Genomic DNA, 25,212 nt, shown 5'->3' on the forward strand with positions numbered 1-25,212 from the left:
CATTTAACCTTATAATATTTAACTATAAACTTAATAACATCTGTTCATAAAAACTGTGGGTTGGAACTATTATTAAATGAACTATGTATAAGTGAATGTGTAAGTGTAAGAGTATGCATGCGTTATTTATTGTGCGATTGTGTAATAACACGTGGCGTACTGATCGCAATCGCACAGTAAACCAATATTAATCAATATAGTTTCTTTCATACAATTATTTGAGTTTGACACTATATATACACATATTGACAAATTCCTAATTACAATGTTGCATCTAGAATAAAAACACAGTATATTCATCTATTATTGTCATTTATTTATTTTGTGCCACCATATTACCCATCTCTGTAGAGATTTTTTAATTCATTCACATCAGGTCATGTACTTACAATTAATTTCCCTGCCACACAAACACAAACTAGGGTCCAGGTAAGTCTGAAGCCAATTATCCCACCAGTATGTTTTGGACTATGAAATTGCATATATAGTTTTCTTCCAAGTACCATATTATTACTATTTATTTATATAGCTCCACTAATTCCGCAGCGCTGTACAGAAAACTCACTCACATCAGTCCCTGCCCCATTGGAGCTTACAGTCTAAATTCCCTAACACAGACAGACCAGACAGACAGACGTCAATTTGAAAGCAGCCAATTAACCTACTAGTATGTTTTTGGAGTTTCAGTCACGGTTACAATGGTCACTTTCCTATAGGTCAAAGGCCAGGAACAGACCAATAACACGGTTCACTATAGATCAGCTCTTCAGTTCTTTGTTCTTGAGGCTTGGGTCTTTTTGTGAGTGTGGGAGGAAACCGGAGCACCTATAGTATATATTATCAGTAGGATAACAACCGTTGAACCAGCATCATAAGCCGAAATCCTCTGTTGAGGGCTGGGTAAAGGACACAGATTTAGAGGGCAAGAAATTACATGGCCCAGACATCACCAATACACCTTTCGCAGCATTCCATTTCTTGGCATATGGCTTAGTGTATTTTAAAAATGCATCTTCAAAAAATATACATTTTTAAAGACCACAAAAAAAGTATAGATAAGATGTACAAATCAGAAGTAAAAAAAAGAAAAAGGAATTTGTGCAGTTGTTCAATATTGAAAAATAGGGACACGTTCATCAATTTGCAGGGACTTTTTAAAACTTTGGACTGTCCCTATATATACATGTATTGGCAAATTCCTAATTACTATGTTGCATCTAGAATAAAAAAAATACAGTATATTTCTCTATTACTGTCATTTATTTACAATTCATTTCCCTTCCACACAAACACACACTAGGGTCCAGGTAAGTCTGAATCCAATTATCGCACCAGTATGTTTTGGACTATGAAATCCTTGCAACCACAGGGAATGATCTGCACCAGAAGGTCTACAAAGGCTAAATAATCTCTAATAACGCCACACAGATTATAAAAGAATTGAAGATATCTATATAACATATGGTATTTGCTGCAGTACAGACAGGTACAGTTGTGGCAGCACATGTGTGTATTACATATGGCTTGTACTGGGACTAGAGCTGATTTACACAGTCATAGAAGTGACGCCCTACGTGGGCAGAGACTATTGAATAGTTCCTAAAGTGGGCGGGGCCTAGATATGGTGCGAAAGGGAGGTGTCCGTGCGACAGGTACGGATTGATCCTCACTGGTACCCATACGGTGATGTCACCGGATGATCTCACTGACGGTGAGTGTATGAGGCGGGAGCGGCCCGGGAGGACCGGAGAGGCCGGTAGGGATGTGTCAGGGGGCTCAGAGGAACTTATTGTCTTACATAAAGTAACTTACTGCAGTATATACATTATATATATATATATATATATATATATATATATATATATATATATATCTATCGCCACCTATTCTGCTTTCATGTCTGCATTGCTTATTACTGTGTGTTCCTAGAATATTAAATACATGCTCATTCAGGTATAATGCATACATTGTATATCCTGTATTTATACTAGCTGTGAGGCTTCAGAACAGTTGAATGATCATAGCTGGGAGTTCCTGTTCTCCCAGTGTATAAGAAAGTCTGTTAGATCACTTTGTTTTCAGTCAGATGAGGGGAGTGTTGTACCATAAGTCTGTATCAGACACCATGCTTCCGTTGCATTACATTTCACTAGAACAAAGTAACAAAACTGAGACTATCCCAAAGAATGGACTTCTGGAAAATGGCATTTGTATGTAAACCCTGGGCTTTCAGAGCATGACGCAGCTTTGTGTTTACACAGACCATCCTCCTGCAGGGATTCACTTTGGCCTAATCAGTGCAGGGCAGGATATGGAGGAATATTAGCAGCTTGGCTGGAACAATGAGTAATTTAATGTGCAATAACACCTCTGAACATGCAATGTCAAAGTGAATACAAAGCGGACGCTTATTAGAAACTGCGTATAAGTCATTCTCTTGCCCCATGTTTTGGACCATTGCCATCAAATAGGCTTTGAGAATGATGTAAATGCTTAATTAACATTCATATGTGTGAGGTCTTAGACTGTAGTCAATATTTTTCTGTTGGCTGTGACTAGAATGTCAAAACTCTTTCTGTGCCAAAAAAATGTATATCAGTTTATAGCATACAGTAAAAATGTAGAGATACAGATCTGTGTTAACAAATTACACCCTCTTTTCCCCTTCCGGTTACCTATGATTCACAACATACATTGACTGCTGCATTTCTCTAACTGCAGTGAGTATAAGAAGACAGACATTCTATTCTCACCTTCCTGAAACCACTGCAATGGCTGCTGGTAGTACATAGAGAACTCTGGAGTTGAAAGTTTCTTTTACATTTTCAAAACTGCACAGACTGAGAAGCAAAATAAATATTCTTGCCCCACCCCAAATGCTTTCAGATACTCCCACAAGATGGTTGACAGCCTGATCTGTTTATCCAACAAAAGTTAGTTTAAAATAGGTAGTCATCGGTAATGCCAATATACAAAAGGATATAGATACAGCAAAATATGTTGTTACTGATAAATAACATTTAATGGTTGACAGCAGGGGTGGTGCATCTCATTCAAGTACAAGCAAGACACACTTTGTGCTGGGTGTGCCCTATAATAAATATAGGGGAAACCCAAGCAAGTTGAGCTGGGACAAAAGTTCTGGTTTTTACTTGAAGCCTGTTTTTCCATAGTGTGCAAGGTCATGTGATAAAATTCAATTTACCTGTAATCTACACCTCAACATACAGCCGCACCCTTTTTCTAGTCCAGGCAAATCAAGAAGATCTGGCCTTGCCAACCTGCAGCTATCTACTGGCAAAGCATGCTGGGTCTGGTAGTTTCACAACATCTGGAGAACTATAGGTTGGCCAAGCTTGAACTAGATATAACCCGAGTGAAAAGGAAGCTATTACTCTTCATAATGTTCTGAATGCAGTTGTTGGAGTAGGTCATACATAGTCTAATTCACCATTTAAGTTGAGCGCAGCTGCATGGTCAGTAAAGAGCCCCAGGTAACATCACACTTTCTATGAAGAGAATCTTCTATCGCAAGCTAATCACTACATGCGACCATTAGGTAAACAAGACAGGTCAACAGTAGTAGCCACTTTTTCATCAAAACTAATTATTTATGAATGTTTGTAAATATATATGTTGCAATAATTCCTGCAGTAAATTATGTATATATTTAATATAGGAAACGTACTCACAGGGGTTGAATTGGATTAGTAAATAAACTGTCAGTTTAGATGTATGCTGCAGTAATATTTTTTCTGCTCTATTGGTTGCTAGTAAGATACAACTTAGATTACATTTCTACATATCATTTGTCTTCTCTTTATATTTCTGTATATTTTGGTAAAACTATGGAGCAGGGTTAGCTGGCACATAAAACTGTACTTGTTAGCAGTTTTTAATTTATTAATAAGGGGGAGGTCCCATAGTACACTCTGTATGCTCTGTACAGTTCTAATGAAATATTGTCTCCAGCAGCCCTCGGGGAACTACTCTGGAATTTGTCACACAATAATAGTGGGAAGGTCTGCGGCCAACCACTATCTGCTACAAAAATACAGTGATCTGGACATGTTCTATTTAATTATCATATTTAGAAGGGAGTCTAGTCTGGTTCTCTACATTCTTGAAATATTTTCTCATTAAGCCATAGTAGCATTATTTCAGTGTTCCGTTTACATTTGAAACACATGCACCTAAAAACTTGTTTGGCTTTGATCTCATATGCATGTGTAAACTTGTGTGCTTTGCTTGCTAGGATTGCCTTTTTTGTTCTTTAATTCCAGCCTGGCCCTGACCTATAGACTCGAATGAATACCTCATTGACCAGTTTACCATGCAGACAAAGAGAATGCTTGTCTGACTTTTAAAGTAAAAATCTTTGAGCAATGCATCGCAGACAAGTGATCAGCCCTGTGTTATTCCACCAGAACAGCTCTATGATATTTTTACATGTAGTTTTAAAATGTATTCTCAACCTGTCATATGAGAACATTGGAGCAGTTAATCCTCAGTGTTGTCAAGAATTTGTTAAATGTAGTTTCTATTCCTTTTGTAACATAAGAAAAATAACAATGATTTGCAAGTCATTTTGTCATTAATTGGAAGACTTAAAGAAAAAAAAAAACTATTATGGCATTCCTCTTTAAAGGGGATGTCCAGTTTTGGACAGCCCGCCCTCTTCAGTGTCGCAAATAGGGTGGTTCCTATTGTATTGTCTGAATCCGGAGCTGTGTCACACTGCAGCTCACAGCACAGGAATATTTAATCCATCCAGTCTTTAATAGAGCTGAATAGAAAGTTTCAATTTCGCTCGATTGAGTATGATTGGATGGATTTAGTTTTCTTGAGCTCACAGTGCAATGCAGCTCCAGGGTTCAGGTTATAGAAGGGTCTTGGAGGATGGGACCATCCTTATTTACTACATTGGGTAGGGGTGTTATCCGAGACTGGACACCCCATTGATAGCTTTGTTTTGAAATAAGCAAGGTAGGTAAGTCAATGAATTAAAGCCATGTAGTCAGTCTTGTTTCCACTCATATGCCTATCTGACTCATAGTGAATATTTCTTAGCACATTTTGTGACTGTAAGGGGTACACCAGCAATTCTAAGATAATGACAGTTGCCTAAGGGATTGATGGCCACATTGCTGCTACAAACGTATGTCCAAGGTTGGACTTCACCTTTGAAGAGAAGTTGTTTCTGCACCTGAAATTGGATCAGTTTGTATTACTTTCAGAGTATGGTGCTTCACATTTACTGTAAATAGCTTGAGAGATTGTTTTACAAGGGTGCCAAGAAACATGCATGACATATGTAGTGCAAATAAAAAAATAACCTTTTTATTGAAACAAGGGGTTTTCGTTAAGCTCACAAACACACATTTTGCAAAATTTCATGATGTGCCTGTTCTGTTTCAAAGGGCAAACAGGTTTCATATAATTTTATCTCCACAGGTGACCATGCAGCAGTTAGAGGTGTAATATCTTTCTACAGAAGGCACACATCTACATCATTTACATTTCAGAATATGTATGTCTGTGGCTGCAAGATTGAAAAGCCACCTTTTTTCTGTACATAGACAACTGCCATGTAGTATTAAGACATCTCAGCATTATTAGTATAGCCAAAGCAAAAACTGAATTGCAATGTTATAAAGGTATTAATGTTGAGGAAATCCAGCTATAAAACTGTGCCTCTCCTCTGTGTCATAAATACTTTAGACAATATTTAAGTTAGCTGTTGCCATGTGCACAAGTTACTGCAGCAGAGCTCAGGTGTTCATAAACCACCAATGTACTGAAAGCTGGCAGCTTGATGACATCACAGGATGCTTCTCTGAAGCAATGTGAGGACTGACAACACTCATTAATACTCATGAATATTTATACCTTCCCAGATGGCTAAATGCATGCAGGCATATAAAATAATGAATATAGATGAAATTACAGATAGCAATAATAATAATGTATTATTATTATTATTATGGGCTGATTGTCCAGATATCTGTTTAATTGTAAAGTTGTGTGTTTGTGAGAGCCCCACTTTCATAATAGAAGGTTTTTATCTATTTCTGCTTTTCGTAAAACTTTATAACCAATTTTTTTGACTAGCAGCAATGATGCATTTATTTGTAAATGTTATCAACAAGCAATATAGTGGAGAACGTAAATGGAAATGTTTCATATTGAAACAAATATTAAATATAGGTATACATAAGCAGATTTACTAAACAAGAACCATAGACCAGGTAAAGGGTAATTTGTTCTTTAATTTATAGATAACAGCCATGAACACACATATCAAGCAACACAGGGTATGGCTATTGCCTTCATTTCATAGTTTGTCTTCTAAAACCCTGAAATTACTGCTTATCTATTCCTCTCAGATTGTTCTGTGCTACTAGAACAGTTGTAACATTGCATCTTTGTCAAAATAGTTGAGATATTTTCACTTTCTTCATCCTTTAGTATTATCCATTATTTATAAAGCACCCATGTATTGCACAGAACTGTAAACTATGAGATAATAAAGACAATTCACACAAACAATAATAATAACTGAAGAGAAAATATACTTCAACATACCAGTGTTATTTCATGTAAACAAACAGAAAGGGAAATAGGCTACCTGGTCGTCTACAGATTCATTAAAGGTGCACTAACTAACCCCTTTAAAAGAAAACAAAAAAGAACAAAAAAAATTTAAAGCACGAGTATACTTGTCTTTTCAGACAAGATCCTCTCCAATAAATATATATATATATATGTATGTATGTATGTATGTTGTTCCCACTGCACCACTCCCCTTCGTAACTTTAGATACAAGTGCTTTCCTTTCTTGTCGAACACTTGTTTAGAGGGGAGAAACATGGGGAGGAGAGTAGGTGTTCATAAGTGATCAAACAAGTTCACATTTACTTTCCTGCATACAACACAAATAGAGAGAAGAAAGGCGTTTGTGTCCCTTTAATCCCTAGCAGTTTATACATATTAAGTGACAGACATTTGTGCTTTCTGTTTCAGATAAGACGCTTGTTGATAGCAGTGCAATCTCTCAGAATGCCCAGATGGAGGAAAGTGACTCACAGTAAGTGTGTGTTTTCAGACTCTAAGGGGGTATTCAATTGTTTGTTTTAACGCGCTAAAACAAAAAAAAACGAGTGCTCTAAAAATATTACCGTTAATACGGTAATTACTCGCTAAATTTCATCTCGCAGCTCCCTGAGCAGCGAGCTGAAATTCAGCCCGCTGGCAGCGAGTAAGTACCGTATTAACTGTTTACGCGCGCAAAATTACCGTATAATATGAAGTTTTTTTCGAGCGCTCGTTTTTTTTTTGTTTTAGCGCGTTAAAACAAACAATTGAATACCCCCCTAAATGTTTCAAATGAATTTAGCTGTAAATTTTTGAGGTGAGCAGATAATGTACAGGCAGCTGAAAAATAATCAACATGAAAAATAGTGGGCATGACTTATTTTAGATTGAGGCTGTGTGCGTGTGCAGTGTAAAGCCAGAAAATGTAGAGGATAGTTGAATAGTTTCCACGCATATTGGAGACAAAGGTTGAAAGGACACCTTGGGATATATTTACTAAACTGCGGGTTTGAGAAGGTGGAGATGTTGCCTATAGCAACCAATCAGATTCTGGTAATAATTTAAGCAGTAGATGCTACAAAATAACAGCTAGAATCTGATTGGTTGCTATAGGCAACAGAGAGATCCTAAATATGCAGGAAGTCAGCACACCACATATACTTATCTTATATAAGGAAAGAGTGCTCCAGGCACTACTTATCTTTAGATGGGCTAAATAAATTGTAAAATATTTGTATATGTTGGGAGGCGTAACTCAACTCCCCGCTTATATATAATGAATCGGTGTTCGTTTTTTAATAAATTTGATGTTTCAGTTACATTGCATAACTTTCCTCAGGGTCTGAACAAGAGATAGTGACTAGAAAAACGGTATAAATAGACAAGTAAATTACTTATATGAAGATGGTGTGACGTCTTTGAATTGTGCATCAGCGATATCATTTTGTTCCGTGGAGCAGGATTCAATTTAATTCAGTGGAAGGAAATTGAGCAGCAAAAATGCATGAAGAGCACATCAAAAGCCTATAGAACTAATTGAATGGAAAAGTCCTCAAAACTCGGGTGATGCTCCGCCCCCTCTCCCACAAGTCCAGTTACTAATTATTTGCAGTTGTGAAGGGCCCATAGATACGAGTGCTGTCATGTGCCGGTAGTACATTCGCTCTTAGCCAGCATCTATTGATCCGTAGGAAGGACATATTAACAGCACACATTAAGGGTAAATTTAGGAACAATCGATGCAGCACTTCATAGAGCTCTATGAACCATGTTTGCAGTGCGGGTTAAGTGTCTTTGAGAAAAAACATTTTTTTATTTCTGTTATAGAAAGTCTGACTCAACTGGACTCTCACCTGTGGAGCCCTGGACTTCAGAACCTGAACAGTGTGTGAGCTGCAAATTGCGTCTGACGGGACCAGCCATGGTAAACCCTGCAACCACATACTATCTTCATTTCCATTGTACATGAAATTAGTGGCTTTATTACTTCTTTGTTGCTGTAGTAGTCTTACTCGGTTGTTCTTAATGAAAATTCTCACTTTAGTCTCTTCAAGGTCTATATTTGCTGACGTGCACTTAATGCTTATTCGTTTATTCAGAGGGTCAACTAACCACTTTGACCATTTGGGGAGTGGCAGTCGTATTAATTAAACCTCTGTTCACCAAATGTAGTACTGCAGAAGTGTACTCTTTATTCTCTCTAAGAAGTAGTATTTCTTAACCTGAAGATTCATTAAAGAACATAAATGCTAATATGTGCCTTATTTGGTGTTCTATTGCTCTGTGTATGCCATACTCCTGAGTGCAAGTGTATGCAATTTCTTTGAGTGCAAAGGACCCTTACTACAGCCTATGATTTCATGGGTTGAACGGGGAGGGGAAGGAGAGTATGCACGTAGTAAAAGTACAGTAAGGGCATGTCAAGCTCGAGTGCATGCAGCAGCGTCCGATTCAAGATTTGGGCATCTCTCAGGTACATGTTTTTTTATCGTATCTGATGATGATCACGTATGCAGGGTAGAACATGCGTTCTGCTGGCATTTAGACATATGTATTGTACGTAATGTATTGTCTGTCTCAATATGGCAATTGCTGTGAATTCTAAGCATACCTAGACCCACATTCATCATTTGTTTTCTCAGATCCACTTGTAGTCGTAAACAGATGTGGGTATGCCCAAATTCCATTTTATTTTTTTTTAAAAACACAATACATTCGATTTGTGTGCCTTAATGAATTGATGTCTACCAATGATTGTTCCTATATGGCCTATTGATACAGGCTAATATATATCTCGGGGACTTACTCTGGGAATAGTCTTTTCTCCTGTTAATAGCTGCTCTTTCTTTCAGGTGGTTTCCCAGTACAAGTTCCACCCTGAATGTTTCTCATGCTCTGGCTGCAGAACTTTGATCGAGGAGGGGGAGTCGTTCAGTTTGGTGCAGAGCACAGCGCTATTCTGGTAAGAACTGAAATGTACATAGACCTTTCTAAAGAATTGCCTTTGCCTAATATAGCATATTGTGTAGCCACAGTAATACAAGTAACAATCTTTAAATTGTGTGTCCCCAAATTGATATACCATATATACTCGCTTATAAGCCGAGTTTTTCAGCACATTTTTTATGTTGAAAAAGCCCCCCCTCAGCTTATACTCGAGTCAAAAAGTTTCCCCAGTTTTCTGTGGTCCTCTGCTTATATTTGGGTCGGCTTATACTCGAGTATATACGATATATATAGATATATAGAGATATGTAGATAGGGATATATAGATATAGATATAATTTTAGTGGAAACTATATATGCCCTTTTTATTACCCCTGAGATTTTACCAAGCATAGTATGTACTAAAAAGCGATCAGGAGGTAAGAAAAATTACTTGCACTATAGTGTCTGAAAGCGTTACATTAAATGCTAAATATTTTAATGTAATAGTTCATTTTGCCACAGTCAGCAATATATTTTGTACAGGAGCAGCTTATAGCTTTTATCTAAGCCTGCACAGTAATTGGGATATTGCCTTATGGTTTGACTGCATATGTATGCAGGTACACCTCCACATGTTCTTACATCAAAAGTGAGCCACGTTTTGTTGGTTGTATGATATTCTTCCGTATTACTTACCTTCATAGTGGTCCATGTCACAAGCTGCTTCTCCTGCGACCGCAGTTTGAGGGTCTTTGCAATGAGTCTGCTCAAGAACAGCACCCCCACATGCTCACCCTTCTACGCCTGCCTCCTCAAGCAGGAGTTAATAGGGGCTTCTCTGTTTCAGTGGAGGACATGCAGGTCACACAGTGAGTTTGGATTTCTTCTATGCCTTTCTTATATTTTTGGTGGGGGAGGGGTATTTCACTATTCAGTCAGACTAGTGGTGATTGCATTACTGATGGTAATGGATGTAATGATTTCTGCATTTCATCCTTAAATGTCTGCCACTACGCCTTTTCTGTCATGTATTTAATAATTGTGACTTTATGTAGCCTACACAAATGATGATATTTGTATAAATGGCAAAAAAATAGTCTTAATACTAAATATAACAAAAGTTAATAAAAGAATGAAATAACCCTTTACTTTTTATTTGATGTCTTTAAGGGTGACGCATGAGGCTCAGAACTTGCTGTACCCAGGAGACCGCATCTTGGAAATTAATGGCTCTCCTGTCAGTACAATGCCTCCAAGCGAGGTCAGCACTTACCTTGTCCTGTTAAGAGTGGGGAGCAGATGAAAGCAAATGTGTTTAAATGGTGGTTTGGGCAACATTGACTAATATGCTGTCTTATTATCCCCTTCCTTCACCCTTCCCTCAGGCTGATAATTTGCTTTGCTGCACAGACCGGACCCTGCAGCTTCTGGTAGAGCACAACCCCCCACTGACCTCCCCTGTGAATAGAGCTCCCCTGAAATCTCCTTCCTTGCACCCACGTGAGGGAAAGGGCATCTCCGACAGCAATACCCGGCGTAGTTCCATTCGGTCAGATTTCACTTGCACTTCAATTGCTCTATTTCCCTGCTCATATTACCAACTATTTTTCTAAATTACTCTCTGCTATTGAAAACTTTTCCACCAACGTTTCCCTTCCCTTGCTCATAATACCAGTAATTCTATGTTCTATTCCTCTTAGTATTACCTTTATTATACTGCTGCTTACTCCAGTCTCACTCATACTTTCCCATTCTGTCCCATTACCACGTACGTGCTACATATCACAACTTCTTACCACTGAGTATAATTTGTCTTCAGTGTGCTGTTTGAACACGAGCTTTAAGCTGTCTTTCACAGTAATGAAATGTAGTTTTGTGTCTCTTAAAGCAGTTCAGTAGTCATGTCTTCTGCTACTTGTAATACCTCACCTACTTTACAGTGCATATGTTGACATTCTGAATGTTGACAGGTTACAAAGTCAACAGTCAGTGTGTACATAAAGGGTTAGATTTAAACCGGCAATACAGTAAAAAACATGAATGTCAACATGTTCATTGTCGACATTTTATACCTAACCCACTTTATCATGTCTTATTCTCTTTTCTGTTCTACTCTACATTCAGACGCAGTAACAGTAACAGCCGTTCCCCTGGACCCTGTTCTCCTAAAGACCCTCGCTCCGTGTCTCGCTCAGAGTCCCTCCGCTGTGCAGTAGGTGGTGCTCAGCAGATCTTCCGCCCATGTGAACTACTTCATGGTGAAGAGCTGGGAAAGGGTTTTTTTGGCCGAGCCATCAAGGTGTGTGTTTCTAGAGAAGTTACTCTTGTTCGACATCCTTGAGCCGCCTGTGTCATATACTGCAACCTTTGTGCTTACAGGTCACCCACAGAGCCACAGGCAAAGTAATGGTTATGAAAGAATTAATACAATTTGATGAGCAGACACAGAAAACATTCCTGACAGAGGTATATTGCTTCTTAAATATAATAGTACATTATTTGGCTTTATGTTTGTAATTTCTTTATTGTGATTTTGTTTTAAATATTCTACAAATGTGTTTGATAGAACTGCCAGAATTTAGAGTCGTTTAGTGACCTGGAGGAATGGAGATAGCAAACAAAATTAATAAAATGTCCCAGTGAAGTTTGTATCTGATTGGATAGTTGTTCTCCACTTACTGCTACCCGGGTAGGTGTGACCCTGGAGAGTGGTAATGGTAAGTTGTTAGCTGGTAAGGCATGCAGCTAGCCATGAAAATCCACATAAATAGAATATTAAATGAGTATGTATCCAGGTCATGGCATCCATTGAAAATTGAGCACATCCTAACACATCCCCACCTCTAGATACTACGCCAAACACCCAGACTCATCACTCCACTTCAGACCTTCCTCTAGTTAAGCAAGAACTCTCTCGTCCTATTCCCAATTTCTAGTCTCTCCTACCATCATCCCGAGTTCCCTTCCCCACCCATATTTTGCTCCACTGATTCTCCCCTAACCTGCTCCTCACTCTCAAACCTGCCTCTTTTGCCCCTCTCCAACCCCCACCCCACATCTATGCTAAATTACCTAATGTGTTGTGGGGTTGTACAGTATGCTGGGGGCAGGGTGAAAATTGCACAAATTACTATTTATTGCCAACATTTTGTTGTTCAGCAAATTATTTACCTGCTATTGTAGCAAATAATCTAACAGTTTCCACCCTGATATGTGCTTTATATATGTGTCTACTAGACACATATAAACTTCAAAAACAGTGTTTTGCTGTAAAGCTTCTAGAATAGATTTTGAAGCTTGCTGTGTAGTCTTTTGTTGATACTCTGACATTTAAAAGTTGTATGTGCTATCCTTATTTTATATTGAATGAATATACCCTTTTTCAAATCTGTAGTATGTAGTTCTCACAGAAGCAGAGTCCTCTCCTCCTCCTTATGGCTCATGTCTACCTCCCTCGTACAGCATTGTTGTCTGGTCTTTAGCTGAATCCTCTGCCACCCCATGCTGCTATTGCTAGCTCATGACCATTAATGAGAGGCATTATTATGCTTAATCATATTCATGTCACTGGGCCTGATTCATTAAGAATCTTGAATGATGAGGATTCTTATTTTTGTCTCCTGGACAAAACCATGTTACAATGCAAGGGGTGCAAATTAGTTGTTCTGTTTTGCACATAAGTTAAATACTGACTGTTTTTTCATGTAGCACACAAATACTTGATGGCTTATTTGTACACTGAAATTTAAAGTTGATATTTGTGTGCTACATGAAAAAACAGTCAGTATTTAACTTATGTGCAAAACAGAATACTAATTTGCACGCCTGTGCGCTCCCCGGGCTGAAACTTGCCAACCCGCCCCTGATGACACTACAGAACAATGATAAACATTAGTCGATATAAGACATCATCATAAACAGGGAAAAAACAAGCATACAACCGAACAGAGCATATTTTGTTCTTTGGGAACTAGATGGAGAACGTCCAGGCCAGAGAAACCTGAGGCGGCTTATGGCTCATTTTGTGAGCGGGACGAGGATTCACGAAACATTAGACAGGGCGGATGCGGTCAGAGAGTTCCGGCTCTCCTGAAGGTACCAGGGGGCCCAAACGAGGACGAACTTGTGTAGTTTGTCGTGTAGGTAGTAAGTAATGGATTCCATGCCTGCGATATACCACACATAGGTTTTAAGGGCCAATAGAGTAGGGGGATTTGGGATTTTCCAGTGGTCTGCTATTAAAGATTTAGCAGCCACGAGCATGTGAGATATCAGTTTATTAGAGGGGGAGCTCTCATCAGGCATATGGCGGGAGATGAGGAAAGTCAGTGGATCCCTTGGTTAGCAAACTGAGTTGAGGACCGACAGGACTGTATCCCAGAAGGGAACTATGTGTGGGCAGGACCACCCGATATGAAGGAGTGTTGTACCCCTCTGGCCACAGTTTGACCAGCAGCTCGGAGTAGAGGTGGGGAACATTTTGGAGAGTCTGTCAGGGGTGTAGTACCACCTGTAATACACTTTGTATGCTGTTTCTTTCATTTGCTTTGAGATGGAGCTAATGAAAAGCCCCTCTCTGACCTCTTCCCAATAGGACTCATCTTGAGGGGAGGGGTCAGGCCCAGGTACCTTTCCCATTCCCGCTCATGGTGGCTCTGGGAGTCAGAAGTAGTCTCATTCAACCAATTATAGAGGAGATCATTCCTTTGGAGAGCAGATAATAGCCATTCAAAAAAAAGTGAGAGCTCGTAAGGAGTCCGCCGGGGGAAGGGCTGTATTTTCTTTTTAACATTTTGTACATTTAAATGTAATTATTTTTGTATAACTATACCTGGCAACAACCATATATTGTTTTAAAGTATTGCATATCCTTATTTTTCTGTATTTGCTTTCTTGCAGGTAAAGGTCATGCGTTCTCTGGATCATCCCAATGTGCTGCGTTTTATTGGGGTTCTATATAAGGATCGTAGACTAAATCTGTTGACCGAGTACATAGAATGTGGAACCCTGAAGGATTTCCTGAGAGGGGTGAGGCATAAGGAGACTTTGGGGATTAGATTATATGGTGTAAGAATCAAGCAAGTGTTTATTATAAAAACTGCAACTTATAAATCTAAAGGCTAATACTACCATCACACCTTACTTGTAATAGGACCAGTGTCCGTGGCAACAGAAGGTATCATTTTCTAAAGACATTTCATGTGGCATGGTAAGTTAATTCTCATCTGTTAAAGAGCTATAATGAGCTCTAGCTAGTGTCATTTATTTGTATTTCTTTCCTCTTTAGGCATATCTTCACTCCATGAGCATCATCCACAGAGATCTCAACTCACACAACTGTCTTATCAAGCTGGTAATGCTCTTGCTTCATTCATTGGTTGTTCTTCCATCACCCTGTCCTGTACCTGATATTACCCCTCTTTTTTCTCTGTGACCCTGTAGCAAGTCTATGCCTTCAGTATTTGTATGCTGTTCTTCTCTGCTGTCTTTCATCCCTTACAGGATGGTACAGTGGTGGTCGCAGACTTTGGACTTTCCAGACTCATTGTAGAAGAGAAACCAAAACCCGCACCAGAACGTCCACCCACAAAAAAGAGAACACTACGCAAGCCGGACCGCCGGAAACGTTACACAGTAGTGGGCAATCCCTACTGGATGGCACCAGAAATGTTAAATGGTAATAGTATTATTAAGGGTATTCAAGATCATTGGGGAGAAGAGTTAACTCCTTTATTAGGATATACACAAAAAAACACTGGCGCAGAGTATGACCTAAGTGGTAGGAGGAATAGAGTAGGGATGAAATGAAAGAAAAAATGATAAAGACAAAAATAAAGATGTAAAAAACTGTATTATAAACAGCAAAAAAATAAAAAAACATTAACCAGTGCACTGGTACATCTCATGGTATATTAAAAATAACCAAACATGAATCATAACATATTAATATAGGTTGACTCCTTTATTAGGATATTGTGGAATACAAAATGAGGGCAGGGTTTGGAATAGGAATATATGGGTCATGCTGTCTCCTATTCTAACAGGTAAACAATACGACGAGAAGGTGGATGTATTTTCATTCGGGATTGTTCTATGTGAGGTAAGAAGACCACTATTTATGGCTCTGGCACCATTTGTAGGCCTGTAACAAAACTAACATCTTGAGACACGGTAACCATTTATTTTACATTTCCAATAGGCTTTCTATAATGGAGTTAAGAATACATAATAACCCCCACCAAAGTTGGGGGACTAGTTCAGCCAGGGGCAGAACAACCGGAGGTGCAAGCCGATGCACGCCATCGGGGGTCACCGTCGGCTTCCTGTTTGTTTGGTTTTTTTTAAAAAAAAAAAAAAAAAATTCCAATTCAGCGTCACCCGGGATTCGGCATCCTCCTCCCTGCATGTCTGGTGTGACGTCATTACATCCGGCATTATCAGAGAGGAGCCACAAGCGTAAAGAGAAGAAAGTAGGCCAAGTAAATGAATGGAGGCAGATGGGGCACATGTGTTATATTTATGTTTATTATACTTGACATTTGAAGTAAATAAAACAAAAAGATACTATATAGTTTTTGTGTGTGTGAGGGGAGTGGGGCCCGGGGCCGAATGCAAATTTTTGCACCTGGGCTTACAACTCGCTAGGTCCGCCTCCGGGCTCAGCCATTCGAAAAACTTCCATTACTATCTCTAGTTTTTTGTTTTGTTTGTTTTCTGCTCTGATAAATCACTCCCTCTCCAACTTTCTTCTCCACTGTGTCTCAGGTTAGTGCAATTAGAGCACTTTTGCCTGTATGCAGATCTCCGTTAATCCCAGGTAAAGGGAAGATGCACTGAAATGGAGGGGAAGGCATGGTAAACACAGAGAGCCTCCTTTACAAAGCACAAACTGTTTAAGGCACAAGACAACAGGAGGGGCTTAGGCATTACTTGCCATGTACCGAATGGGCGCGCAGAGCAGTGCAAAATTTGATATTTAATGTTTTTGCAAAGGACAATTATTAAAATAAAGAAGTGGAGAAGCGATGCACAACCATTTACATTCTACACAATTTTAATGAGTCATTGTGCACCTTCCAGTCGCACTTTGTTGGAGATGCAATCTATTAGTTGCTCTGTAGTCAATGTTGGGCGAAAAATAAAAAACACTTCATAAAATTGAGATCTAATAAACTCAATTCCAGTGTCGCCTGTAAAAGAGGCAAGCAGAAATATTGGAAAACTATAAAGGTTTCATTTACTGAAAGCTGTTTTAAAAAGGCAGGAGGTTGGACTTTTTATGTGACCTTTACACTTTTCCACAGTACGCCCCTTCCACTTCTGAGAATCCTGCATGCACTTCTAGTTGAGAGCTGAGAGTAGGTATGCACCTTAAAGTTCAGTAGGTGGCCCATATGTGTGCAAAATGAAGGCATTTTTCACTGTTTTCAGTGCACTCGGAAATTAAGGTTCATTAAAGTCAAAGGACTGTTATACATGTCCTTGTCCTTTTCAGATTATTGGACAGGTGTACGCTGATCCTGATTGCCTGCCACGTACCATCGATTATGGCCTGAATGTCCGACTGTTCTGGGAGAAGTTTGTTCTAAAGGATTGTCCTCCAGGATTTTACCCCCTTGCAACATCCTGCTGCCAAGTGGAACCTGACCAGAGGTAATCTCTCATGTATTAACCTCTTCAGTCATTATAGTGTGTTCCTTTTATAAAGAGATCATCTGTTAGAGAAACTTTCCTCTTTTGATCTCTCCTTCCAGACATTGAGGCTGCTGTACTCCTTTGTCTAACGCTACGTTTCTTCTTGATTCCGTAGGCCAGATTTCCTATATCTACAGGATACACTTACAGCCCTGTCTCTGTTTCTGGGGGAGCTGGCGATCCCTCTGCCTTCTGAACTAGAGTTCATGGAACACAACCTGATACTGCAATATGATCTGACACGAGAACACCATTCAGAGCATGGAACAAATCTTTGATCTCTGAGATGGGAAAAATAAATGTGGCACGTTAACCACGTGTCCACAAATTCATCTCTGCAAGCACAGCTTATGCTCACACGTGAAAGTGTTACATTTTCGGACTTTGTTTTTGTTGTGGTCGATGTTAAAATGTTTCATGGCAAGCATTCTACAAAAGGTCAAAAATGTGAAATGTAGGGCCCAAGTTTAGAAACTAGCTGCACACATTTCTAGAATCCTGAAAAGAAAAGGGATATCTCAGGGTGTTTTCCAAGATACTTCAAACTGTATTTTTTTTTTTTTCTTTAAGAACCACTGCAGATCTTGGAATATAGTATCACTTCATGTCCATTCCTGCTCTTAACACCCAGTGTTAGGAGCACTTTCACTGTTACTTACAGTTACCAAAAAAACACACTTGAATCAATCTTCTCGTTCCATACTGTAAAGTATCAGAAGGTAGAAGTTTGTTACATATTTATTCAAGTCAGAAGCTTTGAATCAATTTATTGGGAACTAGGGTGACTAATGACCACTCTTATGGGTAACACTTGTAACCCCACTGGGGGTAGTTGCTACATTTTTATATAAAAACTGGAATTTAAAATCTGAGATTTGTGTATTTTGGATTGCACTTTTCCTTTCCTCAACATGTGTATACTCTTGTGATAACTTATGTTATGGTGCTTCCCCTAATGTTATAGGAAGTTGCTTGATTCATGCCAATATTTGGTTTCACTACAGTCTATCTTTCCAACTATTGCTGGCAGCTAGGCATGAACCGCAGTTCTTTTTACAAATATTCATTTAAAATATTGGGTTGAGATACCTAAGTGATGGAGTATGCTGGCCTTGTGCCCTAGAAAATAGTATGTTTGGCACTGAAGGTATTATGTAACAAATCCAACTTTCATCTTAACTCTATACGATTTGCTCAAAGCCAGGATTAAACAACCTCAGATTCTCCACCTGTTCCTGAACTATACAACTACATTGGGCTGGCATAGAGTACTAGGAGTTGTAGATCAACAGTAATTGCGCAATGACTGTTTCGCTCAGCAAGAGCTCCACTCATTTTAATATTTTTAAAGCAAACCTTTCCTCCCCAACTAGCAGAGTGGTGAGCTTGACATTTCCAAAAAACCTCCCCTTTTTCAATTCTGAGGCCTCCCCAACAGGCCATTCTTTGCCACTGGTGGAGAATTAGTGATGTTTATAAAATGCTTATAGCGGTGAGGGTGAGAAGATCAGACATCAGACCCCTGGCATTCTGCTAGTTTTGGGAAGGATTACTATAAAAGTATGAGGATTACTTTTGATTGTTCTTCAAGCCAGCATTAAACCACCAGCAGCTGAGCTTTCTGCATTATGAGCCAGCTTCCTAGTGGCATCACTGTACACTACCTTGCTGAATATCTGAGGCACTCTCCACTGGATTTACAAAAGACTGGTTTGATTGTCAGGCACTGCCTGATGCTTTATGTACAAAAAAGGTCAATAAACAAGTTTTCTTACAATTTGTGCATTTGTCTTTGTCCATTAAAATTATCAACAGCACACTTACAACAGCATGGATACTTGTCTCAGCCAACATAATAAGCATTAGCTGGTAACTCTATTGGAAGAAAACGGTACTGCGAGAGTTACCACCCAGAGCTTAGCTGTTCACAGACAGGTGAAATCATTCGGTGGAACTGAAATGTCTGTTTTTTCAATGTGCACATTTCTTATCAATAAGCAGAACACATACATTTTCCTGTCCATGAAACATGAAAGTACAAAACAAAACAGAAGCTACCACAGGCAGCCAAGTTGCAACAGTTAAATTGTACAAACAACCCCCAATAACTCATGAAAAAAAACGTTCGAGGGCTTGATCAGCATTACCAATTCTTGGCCTCCGAAGCACAAGACTGGCCGTATAATCTTACACCTTATCTGAATCTTTACGAGATATGTAAAAATCCATGTCCCTTTTCCTCCCAGAAGAGAAATGTCTGGTTAATGAATAAAATTCTCCTGCCACAGTTCACTGGGCCACAGCCACAGAAGGATGAAATGTAGGTCATCGCCATAATTTCCAAATCGAGGATCAACATATGTCCACAAGGGGTTATACATCTCTTCATGCCCCTGGCGTGCCTGCACTGCTTATTAAGGGGACAACACCCTCCTGGACGGTGTTTGGGGTGTGATTAGATGGTACCTCAATTGTATTCTCGTCTACAATATCACACGTAGGGTTTAAGAAGGCAGACAATGGTAAATTTATCCTCTGAAGTCGCCTCTCCTCAACTTGCTGATCATGCTGCCTCTTTAGGTCTCTGCCCCTAAAAAACAAATGATATGATATAGTTAGAGGCATAGCTCACAAAGAACATAATACAAAATCATATGACAGAAGTATTAAAATGGGGTTGAATAGAAAAAAAAAAAAGGCACACTAACCTTTTGTACATGTATCCCACCACAATACCGCTTCCGATGGCTATGATTACCACCACCATCAAGATTCCCAGGACATAACCTGTGATATCAATTGAGAACAATTACTGTAGCTCAACAAAACAGGTACAGAACCAACTTTTAAGCTATGGTGCAGCTTCACAATAAACTCCTTTATTACGGAGTATATCTAATCTGTCTTCCAAGGATGCTATAACTTGCCAACTGTCTCCATGGTACAGTTAGCAAGGCTTGCCTACATAAGTCTATGTTGATTGACTGTCCTAGCAGCTGTCATCACACAGTAGGGAATTGAGGGTGTACTGACATGTAATATATTTACATCAGTGGACTGAGTACAGGACTAAAGTAGGAAAGTACATTACACAATACTCCACATCCAAAACATACAATCAGCAGTATGAATATTAAAATGATGATGTTGACACACCATGCAATAGATATGTTGCTGTGTTACCATTTTATTACATTAACCTCTTTTGGAGTGTAGGTTACAAGGAACTATTTAGAATACCCATAAGCAATCTTTGCCTTGGATGCTTCAGTTCTTTATGCGCCATACAATACCTGTTGTAACTTTCTCCACATAAAAGCCTAAACCACACCCTGAGCTTCTTTTTTCAATGCTGTGACATTGCTCTATATTGGTTCTCATTCAGCATTGTTATTGTTGTATTGTAATTAGCTCAGATGCATTCTGCTTGCAGTTAATACTATGCACCTGTATTCATTGTAATGGATCCATGCCAGATGTGTATTTTATGTCCACTTTTTAATGACTGATCTGGCAGATATGCTTCTTCACCCAGTTTGAGGAAATTGATTATTGGTTGCATCATGCTCTGGCCTGCCAATTACAATCATAATGCAATCTGATCTGATTTGGGCAGAATAGGTGACACCCGGTATCTAGTTTTCTGTACATCACTTCAACAACCTCGTCTGTGCAATTCTGTCACACGCAACTCGAAGTGCACTATGTAATGTTAATACTGCTTCAATAATATTGTTAGAGCTACAACAAAAATCACATTAGGGACATTCTATAAAAGGAGGAATGGAAATTATGCCATGTCTTTAGGATTGTCATTTGTATTCAGCATTTTTTATAGTAGTGTTTTTTTTTAACTAAGCATAGCAAATAGCAATGTTATTAGTACAAACAGGATTTTTCTACCGAAGAGATTTCCAGGTAACTCCACTTTTAGTGTTTGCTCAGACAAGTAGACAGTCAGAATTTGCTTAACCTGTGTTGCAGACTGAACGCGACATGAGCAAGCTGCTCTGGAATCATGCAGGCATTTGTATCATGATCCCAGTTTCTGTACATCTCTGGATCACACAAGTGGTAGTATAAACCACAGGTTGCTCTAAAATGCTGATAAATTGTGTGTGCATAATGTTCTAGAAGGTTTTCACTGACCTGCTGATTACACTGCCACTCGTGTCAATGATCCCAATGCAGTCATGACTTTCAGAGATGTTTGCTTACATTGTATTCTGTCTTCACACTGAACTAAAAAAAGAACCATAGTAGATGTCTGTGTCTACACAGAATCTTGCCTGGTAACTGTGGTTCACCAGCTTGATGGACCAGCATTCCAGAGCTCATTACATATGTCAGTAGAGCTATAGATTGTGAAGTAAATACATAAATACTTTGTGTGTCAATTCTCACATTTTTTGAAAGTTGCTTTCAATACGTTTACTTTATGTAAGCACTGCTCACGTCTGATAGTAGCAGGTATACATAACATATCCACAGTGCTGCAACTTTCACTTAAGTAGTCAACAAGATGGATCTCATTATGTTTGTTAACAATTAAATCTTAATTAATCCTGTTATACTGCACCCAGTCAATGTTCCATATCCAGTTGGTTTTGAGCAGAATAGTGATTTAATTAAATGTTACTGCCTCACCTAATGTCCCCAGATCCTTCTTGCCACGGGGGTTGGCCTGGACCCTCTCACTGATGCTGATCACAGGCTGTGCCACGTTGTCCTTCTTTTCAGGCTGGACTGCCTCTTTGTACAGCGGTGTCCCTTCCTCTGGCATCTGGGAAGGCTGCAGTGTTACAGTTTGCTCTGGTGTTGCATGATCATTTGTAGGAGCTGTAAGAAGAACTGACATTGTTAAGACCTAATTAAATAAGACATTTTAAATGTTATAAAGATTAAAAGCTTATGCAGGACAGTGTTTACCTAATTATACAATAAGCTTTGTGACTATGACCGCTCTCCAGGTGGGTTAACGACATTCGCTAGTCTATTTCTATCCACATTACACATTTTAAAACTATCTATGACACCAGGCCTGGCCTACAGGTGGCTCTCCAGGTTGTGTCAAACTACAAATCCCAGCATACCTTGCCAGCTGTCAGCGAGCTATCTGCTGACAAAGAATGCTGGGACTTGTAGTTTCACAACACCTGGAGAGCCACAGGTTGGCCAGGCCTGTATTACATTATGACATGAATGGACAAGTCCAATCTCTGATGCGCTGAAGTTTCTGCAATCTGCTTCTCCCCCATGCACCAATGGCCTCTGTTGTACATGAAGTTACAGCAGTAATTATTTTACCCCAATGTCATTGCTGGTAAATCTGCAATTGAGTCAGAGCATAATTTCATGAGCCTAAATTGGTAAAAATATTTATATATATTTTCTGTTGCACATGTCACAAACTAGTGTTTGCTCTTCATTAGAAACCGATCCAATGTGCACATAGACAGCAACCAAAATTACCTTGTAGTTTTGCCCTATGAAGGGTCTCACTCCACTACAATTCCTTATCATGAGAAGGCTCTGTGCTTTACTGCTATAGTGGTGTTAAGTATGCTGCTTGTTGTAGGACCTCTTGCTTTAATTAGATATATATATATATATATATATATATATATATATATATATAATTGGGAACAGTTTTACTCCATTAGCAAACTAAACATTTAATATTATTGTGTAGAAATACTTTTTAATGATGAAAAACGCATTGGTGAGGACAGAAATCTATAAAACAGTTTACATGGGTTAACTTCCAAGTGTGTACATGGGTACAGGAAATATGTGGTCAGGAGTGTCATATGTCATTTAAACCCCCTTTGTTTTAAGAAGTAGAGACGTATGATTCAACTTATCATCCAATAGAAAGTGAAAAACCAGCTCAGAGACAGGAACTTCCAATCACTTCTCAAGTCTAAATATGGGTGGAGGGAAATATCTTCTCTCCACCCTCCAACTCTTAGAGAAAAACAAGGTCATGTGACCAAGGTACCATGCTGAAAAGAATGTTTTAATGTTGTAAACAGGTGACTTGTGCAGTGTGCAAGTAAATCGGACGTATGTGTAATTAATAGAATTCACATTTGTGCAACATGTACGCAGTTGTATAGTTACCAACAGTTTTGTAGCATAATGCAAAGAAGATACAGTATGTATATGTATATATATGTATATATATATAATCATAGAACGTAGCACATAAAGAAGCATAACGTAATCACAGTACTGCATGGAACAGAATCCACCCCAGCTCTATGCAGCCTTGAATTAAAACTCTGATGCTGCATGAATAACGTCAGTACATCAGTCATGTGAATAACCATAATGTACCTGATGTTCCGCAGACCAGCTGGTGACCCAGGAGCAGGACTAGGAGTTGCAGATGCATCATGTCCTTGCAGTGTATCTGGCTCTGTGTACTGTATGTACCAGTACTGCTGTCCAGGGTTGTTTTTCTCCTGTGCTCCAGCTCCTCCTCCTCCTCCTCACATCACACAGGGAGGCTCTGACAGCCGGATACGTCTGCACTGCAGGGATTGTATTAGGCAGTGGGAGGGTTAATAACATAACACGTGTGGTATGTGGTCCGTCATGTATGTAACCTGTCTTACATACATCAGGATGTGTTACCAATGCCCGCTCCTTTCAGACATCTTGTCTGTCTAGTAGATAGTTCGGGTCAGAGACTCTAATGCATGAACATGTGGTGCACGATTACCCCATATGGGTGTCTTATTTACACTGTATTTAAATAGCTTAGTGATAAAGTTCCTTAGTATGTATTCTATATCACAGTAGCGTACACATGCTTATTGCAGGAGACAGCTTGTTCTGGGCACCGGGGGTGAGGCGGCTCTTGGCACAGCTACAGATACTGCCAGCAGTCAGTGGGAGCCGGTTTGGACAGGATTTGTGTGCATGCTCTGTGTGCACTAGCTCAAGGCTTATCCACATCCGCTACCCGTACTGCTGTATATTCTGTCATTTGTTCCTCCATAGAATCCTCTCATGCCAACATGTATTAATCAGATGCATAGGTGACTGTCATAGATGTCATCGAGATATGATGCAAAGTTTGTAGGGATTGAGGAGAGTTTTGTATTGCTGTATTTTTTCAGAATTAGCTTAGAACAAGCATCTGAGGAAATGCTTTATTTTGGTGCAGATTGCTACTGAAAACCAAACACAATTGCACCATAGATAAAACAGAATTTGATAGCAGATAAGAACCACTTGACCCATTCAGTCTACCCATTGTTTTATTAACGTATGGTAACCTCAAACCCTATTTGATCCGTTATGTCTACCCCAAGCAAGTTTAAATTGCTGTACTGTATTAGCCTCTACCACCTCTGATGGGAGGCTATTCTACTTATCTACTACCCTTTCTGTTAAGTACTTTTCCCTAAAATTTCCTCTGAACCAACTTCCCTCCAGTTTCAGTGCATGTCCTCGTGTTCTAATACTTCTCTTCTTTTGAAGAATGTTCACTCTTGTATGTAACTTGTTCAAACCCTTGATATATATGAATGTTTCTAATTTCTATAATGTTCCCTGTTCCCTTCTCTTATCCAAACTATAGATGTGTTGTTGGCACAAGCTTTGGGTGTGTTTTCTGTACTTACTAAAAATCTGTGTCTGGCCAGGCAATTTCCAATCACTGTACATCTAAAACATGGGCATTGCTAATAAAAAAAAACTACTGTAACACATTCACTTGTATGTTGTATTCACCACTCACACTAGTATGACCCATAGATACTCTACATTCAAAGCTACAATATAAGCAAAATACTCAGTGCAGCAATGTTCATTTCCACTGAACACTACAAAAGGTAGAAACCAGCCAAGACAGATGTGTTTTATGATCAGTTTGATAAATGTAAATAAGAGGGAAGGGGTAATTGACTGATCATGCAGGGATACATGAGTAATTGCTATAGTTCATACTTTTAAAATAAAATTAGGCTACACCATGATAGAAGG

The 25,212-nt window shown here is 39.1% G+C and overlaps 2 protein-coding genes across 5 annotated transcripts; one reads left to right on the plus strand and one right to left on the minus strand.

Moving 5' to 3' along the window:
* The first annotated feature begins 1,606 nt into the window (after nucleotides 1–1,606).
* On the plus strand, nucleotides 1,607–18,994 carry LIMK2 (LIM domain kinase 2). Of its 4 annotated transcripts, none has more exons than XM_075215170.1 (16): nucleotides 1,607–1,711; nucleotides 7,024–7,087; nucleotides 8,422–8,518; nucleotides 9,447–9,556; nucleotides 10,227–10,391; nucleotides 10,693–10,783; nucleotides 10,908–11,071; nucleotides 11,647–11,821; nucleotides 11,902–11,988; nucleotides 14,422–14,550; nucleotides 14,675–14,731; nucleotides 14,810–14,875; nucleotides 15,025–15,199; nucleotides 15,567–15,622; nucleotides 17,018–17,175; nucleotides 17,333–18,994. In XM_075215170.1, the coding sequence occupies exons 1-16, from the start codon at nucleotides 1,687–1,689 to the stop codon at nucleotides 17,493–17,495; spliced, it is 1,782 nt and encodes a 593-aa protein (XP_075071271.1). In that variant the 5' UTR covers nucleotides 1,607–1,686; the 3' UTR covers nucleotides 17,496–18,994. The 4 variants fall into 4 exon arrangements, with proteins under 4 accessions (XP_075071271.1, XP_075071267.1, XP_075071276.1 ...); XM_075215166.1 differs by having other exon boundaries at nucleotides 1,624–1,756; XM_075215175.1 differs by lacking the exon at nucleotides 1,607–1,711 and adding an exon at nucleotides 1,743–1,803.
* PIK3IP1 (phosphoinositide-3-kinase interacting protein 1) lies at nucleotides 18,926–24,021 on the minus strand. The gene is made up of 4 exons (XM_075215191.1): nucleotides 23,557–24,021; nucleotides 21,865–22,056; nucleotides 19,926–20,004; nucleotides 18,926–19,807 (listed from the first exon to the last, which is right to left on the minus strand). Exons 1-4 carry the CDS (start codon nucleotides 23,615–23,617, stop codon nucleotides 19,603–19,605), a joined length of 537 nt encoding a protein of 178 aa, XP_075071292.1. The 5' UTR covers nucleotides 23,618–24,021; the 3' UTR covers nucleotides 18,926–19,602.
* Nucleotides 24,022–25,212: the final 1,191 nt, after the last annotated feature.

This window comes from Mixophyes fleayi, chromosome 1 (assembly GCF_038048845.1).
Source record: "Mixophyes fleayi isolate aMixFle1 chromosome 1, aMixFle1.hap1, whole genome shotgun sequence".
Lineage (NCBI taxonomy): Eukaryota > Metazoa > Chordata > Amphibia > Anura > Limnodynastidae > Mixophyes > Mixophyes fleayi.

Bases quoted from the DNA above. Each gene is read 5' to 3' on its own strand.
- PIK3IP1 (XM_075215191.1), bottom strand. From the start codon at position 23,617: ATGATGCATCTGCAACTCCTAGTCCTGCTCCTGGGTCACCAGCTGGTC. The intron at 20,005-21,864 runs GTGAGGCAGTAA...TTGATATCACAG, and splicing joins GAAGGATCTGGGGACATTAG to GTTATGTCCTGGGAATCTTG. The intron at 19,808-19,925 runs GTTAGTGTGCCT...TTTGTTTTTTAG, and splicing joins GTGGGATACATGTACAAAAG to GGGCAGAGACCTAAAGAGGC.
- LIMK2 (XM_075215166.1), top strand. From the start codon at position 1,687: ATGTCACCGGATGATCTCACTGACGGTGAGTGTATGAGGCGGGAGCGG. The intron at 11,822-11,901 runs GTGTGTGTTTCT...TTGTGCTTACAG, and splicing joins TTTTTGGCCGAGCCATCAAG to GTCACCCACAGAGCCACAGG. The intron at 17,176-17,332 runs GTAATCTCTCAT...TTGATTCCGTAG, and splicing joins CAAGTGGAACCTGACCAGAG to GCCAGATTTCCTATATCTAC.